This window comes from Capsicum annuum, chromosome 8 (assembly GCF_002878395.1).
Source record: "Capsicum annuum cultivar UCD-10X-F1 chromosome 8, UCD10Xv1.1, whole genome shotgun sequence".
NCBI lineage: Eukaryota > Viridiplantae > Streptophyta > Magnoliopsida > Solanales > Solanaceae > Capsicum > Capsicum annuum.
The window spans coordinates 1,396,287-1,401,874 of NC_061118.1; the positions used below are offsets into that span (position 1 = coordinate 1,396,287).

Here is a 5,588-nt window from a genome sequence, read left to right on the forward strand (position 1 = left end):
AGTTAATACTGGGATAACTTATCCCACCATTTACACCATATTGATGGATAAGTTATCCCATATGGATGGTGGGATAAGTTATCCTAGGATTAATTATCCCGGGATAACTATTTTCCAACCAAACGACCTCTTAAGGTTTCCAAAAATACGGCTTTAATTAGTCCGGGGTAATAGGACTCCATTTAAGTTGGAGTGTGTCTCAGCAATTTCGTTTATAGTTTAGGTTGAAAATAGTGCATTTTCTCATTATAAAGAGATAACATTGAGAATTTCTATGAGTCGATAAATTGGCGAAGGGTGTAGATAAAATAAATCACAAACTTAAAAGGACATTTTTACCCTTTTCCATTTTCAATAATACATAATATATAGTGTACATATTGAGATCTAATGCAACTAATAAACCAAATCATGCACACGTACAATATTAATATTAATATCTATTTTTTCTTCTTCACTTTCTTCTTAATTTCTTTATCATCTTGATGAAGAAATTGCATGTTATTTTCTTCATTTTTATACTCACATTTTTCATTATTTTTCGAATTTTTATCAATAAACATAATGTATCTAATGATCATCGATATAAACATGGAGATCATGTACCTCTTTTTACTAATAAAATTGGCCCTTTTCACAATCCTAGGTATGTAATTTTTCTTATAATTGAATCTCATTCGTCGAAAAATAAATAAATGTAACATGTGAATGTGTAAATATGTTTTTTGTTTTTGGTCATGGTGGCATAGCAAAGATTTTTAGTTTATGAGTTCTGAATTACAGTTGTTTTGCTAATTACTGTCCTATTTTTGTTCACACCTTTGATTTCATCTTATTTGTATTTTACTTTTTGTAAGCTTGTAATGTATAAATTAAACTTGTATCTTTATAGTTTCTAGGGAAAATGCTCTGTTTTCACCTGAACTATACACAAAATTGCTGAGACATGCCCGAACTTTAGGAGGATCCTATTACCTGGACTAATTAAAATCGTATTTTTGGCAACCTTAGTGCCTACGTGGCACATCAGTGAATCAACACACTGAAGGTCCATGTCTGTGCCACGTAGGCACTAAGGTTGCCAAAAATACGATTTTAATTAGTCCTAGGGTAACAGGACCCTCCTAAAGATCAGGTGTGCCTCAGAAATTTAGTGTATAGTTTAGGGTGGAAACAGTGCATTTTCTCTAGTTTCTAGTGTCCATTGATCATATTATGTTATGTGCTAATCTAAGTTGCTCGAACTCTTCAAAAATATTACCGCAGCCATAACGGATCCTCCAAAAATAGTGAATTTTTGGAGGATTCTGTACACCTATTTTTGGAGGATTCTATACACTCCCGATGACATTTTTGAAAAGTCCGAGCAACATAGGTGCTGATTGTCCCTGGTCGGATAAAGAGAAGAATGCTAATGAGTTCATAGATTAAGTAAACTCTTTCATATATCAGACTAGTCTTTTAGATTGGACGTTCCTAGTTGGTTTATAACATTGGTATCAGAGTCGGTTGATCCACGCATGGGACATTGACTTTGGAGTGGTGGCTTGGACCCGAAAGGGATACCACACACGACTAACGAGGTCATTGGTTCTCAGGCGGGGGAGATTGTTATGTATCAATTGTACTAGTCTTTTAGATTGGGTGTTCCTGGTTGGTTTATAACATTGGTATCAGAGTCGGTCGATCCACGCATGAGACATTGACTTAGACCCGAAAGGGGTGTCACCCGTGACTAACGAGGTCATTGGTTCTCACGCAGGGGCGATTGTTACATGCCAATTATTAGTCTTTTGGGTTGGAATCTCAGTTTTCTAAAATTTACTCATTGTTGCTTCTTGTTTTACAGTGAATCCTACAGATATTATGACCTGCCATTTTGTATACCAGGTTCATTTTCACACTTTCCTCTTATTATATTGCGTAAATCATCTAGTACGTCCCTGAACTATGACCAAATTTGCTACGATACACTCCAACTTCACGGGGTCTATTATCCCAGAACTCAATTTTAGCGTATTTTTGTCACCCTTTTGTGCTGACGTGGTACCTTTTGTCAACTTTTTTGGCTGACATGACACCTTCGATGTGGGCCCCATTTTATGCAAAAAAGTTGCCATGTCAGCACAAAAGGGTGACAAAATATGCTAAAATTGAGTTCAAGGGGTAATAAGTTGAAGTGTTTCGTAGCAACTTTGGTCATAGTTCGAGGGGGTATTGGATGCTTATCTCTATTATATTTATGTGTCAAAATTTTTATGAGATAAAACTCAGCGTAATACCACAACTGCGATCTGGAAAGGGAGGTGTGTACACGGTACAGAGGTTGTTTCCGATAGACTCTCAGATCATCTAATGCTTATATATCAAACAACTTTTTCTTAGGTTCGCGTGAATTCAATAGCTTTTGTCAAACACTGTATATGTATATTAAGAAATCTGTTAAATATCTATAACTATCGACTATGAACTCGATCATTATTTTGTATTAACTTTATGTTGTTGTAAGAACTCATAAGTTTCAAATCCTGAATCCATATCGCAAATATTGACTGAATATGCAGATTATGTGAAATGGGAAGAGAAGAAAGATGCTGTAGGTGAAATTTTAAACGGTGATAGCGTTGTGAGTGGTCCTTATGAACTCGATTTCTTGGTAGAGAAAGAAGCGGAAATTCTCTGTCGAAAGAATCTAACAAGGGATGAAGTTATGCAGTTTCAAAAAGCTGTCGATAAAGACTATTACTTTGAAATGTACTATGATGAATTGCCGATATGGGGACTTATCGGAAGAGTTGAGAATAGGGAAGTGATGGAGGATCCGAAATTTTACAAGTACTTTCTATACAACCACATAAATTTCGATATCCACTATAACAAGGACCGTGTTATTGAGATCACTGCACGAACGGATCCCTTTTCTGTTTTGGACCTTACAGAGGATAGGGAATTTGATGCTGAGTTTACGTATGCTGTGAAATGGAAGGAAACGAACATTCTGTTTGAGAATCGGATGGATAAGTTCACGCAGACTTCTCTACCTACCTTGGAGATCCACTGGTTCTCAATCATCAATTCTTGTGTTATCGTACTCTTTTTAACCGGTTTCCTTGCCATGATTCTTATGCGAATACTTAAAAATGATTTTATCAAGTAAGCAGCTTATCCCTCTATATAATGCATTGTTTGTTCTGATATATTTTGGCTGCTAACATGGAACATCGGTTCCAAAAAGAACTTGTCGATTATAGTGAAATGTTGACTGTTGGAGAGCTTTAACTATATCTGGTTTTCTCTGTACCAAAAGATATACACACGATGAAGAAGCAGTTAATGATCAAGAGGAGACGGGATGGAAGTACATACACGGTGATGTGTTTAGGTTCCCGAAACACAAGTCATTGTTCGCTGCAGCGCTTGGATGTGGCACTCAGCTATTTACACTGTTAGTGTCCTCTGAAATCTATTACTCTGATAAATTAAAGTCTAATGCAAGAAACCGTTGCATTATGGTATATGTTGTATCTTGTACAGGACAATTTTTATATTCTTGATGGCGCTTGTCGGGGTATTTTATCCTTACAAAAGAGGAGCTCTATATACTGCCCTTCTGGTTATATATGCACTCACTTCTGGCGTTGCCGGATACACTTCAACCTCTTTCTATTGTCAGCTTGAAGGAACTAATTGGGTAAGTAGCGTAATATTCCCATAGTTACTCATTGTTATGTGCATAGACTAAACGTTTTTACTCATTCGAGTTATAACTATAATGTTACTTTAGGTGTACTGTGCATAGACTACTTGCTTGTAAGAAACACGAATGACAAGGTTCAAATAAACGGTTGAGATTTCTGTCGTGGAACTGGCGAAAGCCTATCCACTTTTGCCACGAGTACTGAGAAATGACTTATCATAAGAATAGTTAGAGTTTTCTGATATAACTAAGAGGGCATATTTATGTTGTTAAAGGCTCGTTCGAAGCGTGCTTAAACCTTGAAGCTCAGTGAATCCTACTGGTGCACTTTGTCCTTGCTAAAACGTTATGGTGCTAGGACATATCTACCTTTTCTAATAGGTTCCAGTGCCGGAGCCAGGATTTTCACTAACGGATTCAAAATATACTAATGAAGAAGTTAAGGAGATTCAACATCTACTACGTATACACAAAAACAAAAAAGATCTTTTTTACAGTGTATATAGTGTGAATTTTTGACAAAGGTGTTCCGATAGATCCGTTCTTTAAGGGCACAGCATCGTATGTATGGCTTAGCTATAGCTTTTTCATTCTTTTGTTCAAATAGTTATTGTTCGTGTTTACTAATTACGTTTACTTGCATTACACATTGGCACTTTTCTTTGCAAAAGCCGATGTTCTATTTGCGCTTCGCGCCTAAAGCTCCAACAGAATTTGGCTTGTTGATTTGCAAAGTACTAACTCGAACATTGACTTTGCGTTTAACAGGTAAAGAATCTGGTATGGACCGGGTGCCTCTTCTGTGGCCCGCTCGCGTTAACATTCTGCTTCCTCAATTCGGTTGCAGTTAGTTATAGTTCTTCTACTGCTCTATCATTTGGCACAATTATGTTAATAGTACTCATGTGGACATTAGTGACGTCGCCACTACTTGTATTAGGCAGAATTGCTGTCAAAAATAGCAGTAGGGGCTTCCAATTTCCATGTCGAACCACAAAGAGTCCGAGGGAAATTCCAGTACTCCCTTGGTATCGTAGTACCATCCCTCAGATGGCGATGACAGGACTCTTGCCGTTTAGTGCCATATACATCGAGCTCTATTACATATTTGAAAGCGTATGGGGTCAAAAGATTTACACAATTTACAGAATATTGTTTATAGTCTTCATTCTTCTGCTGATAGTAACCGCCTTTGTCACTGTTGCATCGACTTATTTCCAACTTGCCGCAGAAGATCATAAATGGTGGTGGAGGTATGAATTAAGCTTCTTTCTTTTTGTCTATAGTTCCATGTTACTTTCTTGATTGATTGCTGGCTTTCTTAGTTCTTCTGAAGTACCTTGCAGTTAATGTTGATCGAACTCTTCAAAAATGTTGTCAGATAGATGTCGTGTGCTGTAGTAGTAGTGCATTTTTGGAGGATCTGACATGTGCGCAACAACATTTTTTTGGAGAAACCGAGCAATATTGGCTAATAGCAACTGCAATAGGACTCTTAACGACCAAATTTTCCCTCGCTAAAAGCCTTATTTCTTGTAGTTGTACTTACTTCGTCGCAGGTCATTTCTCTGTAGTGGACTCTTCAAAAATGTTGACTAGTACATGTCGTGTCCTCTTGAAGTAGTGCAATTTTGGAGGATCTGACATGGCGGCAACAACATTTTTTGGATAAACCGAGCGCTATATAGCTTGCAGTTATAACCAAACAAAGTTCATTTTCTGGTGTTATATATCGGCTAATAGCAACCGGAATAGGACTCTTAACGACCAAATTTTCCCTCGCTAAAAGCCTTATTTGTTATAGTTTTGCCTTATTTGTTATAGTTTTACTTACTTCGTAGCAGGTTATTTCTCTGTAGTGGACTCTTCAAAAATGTTGTCAGGTACATGT

At 37.0% G+C, this 5,588-nt stretch overlaps 1 protein-coding gene across 1 annotated transcript; it reads left to right on the forward strand.

Annotated features, from left to right (window-relative positions):
* Positions 1–398: 398 nt before the first annotated feature.
* LOC107879600 (transmembrane 9 superfamily member 2) lies at positions 399–5,047 on the forward strand. Its single transcript, XM_047395308.1, has 7 exons — positions 399–646; positions 1,850–1,890; positions 2,565–3,153; positions 3,308–3,445; positions 3,535–3,691; positions 4,466–4,950; positions 5,044–5,047. The coding sequence occupies exons 1-7, from the start codon at positions 486–488 to the stop codon at positions 5,045–5,047; spliced, it is 1,575 nt and encodes a 524-aa protein (XP_047251264.1). The 5' UTR covers positions 399–485.
* Positions 5,048–5,588: the final 541 nt, after the last annotated feature.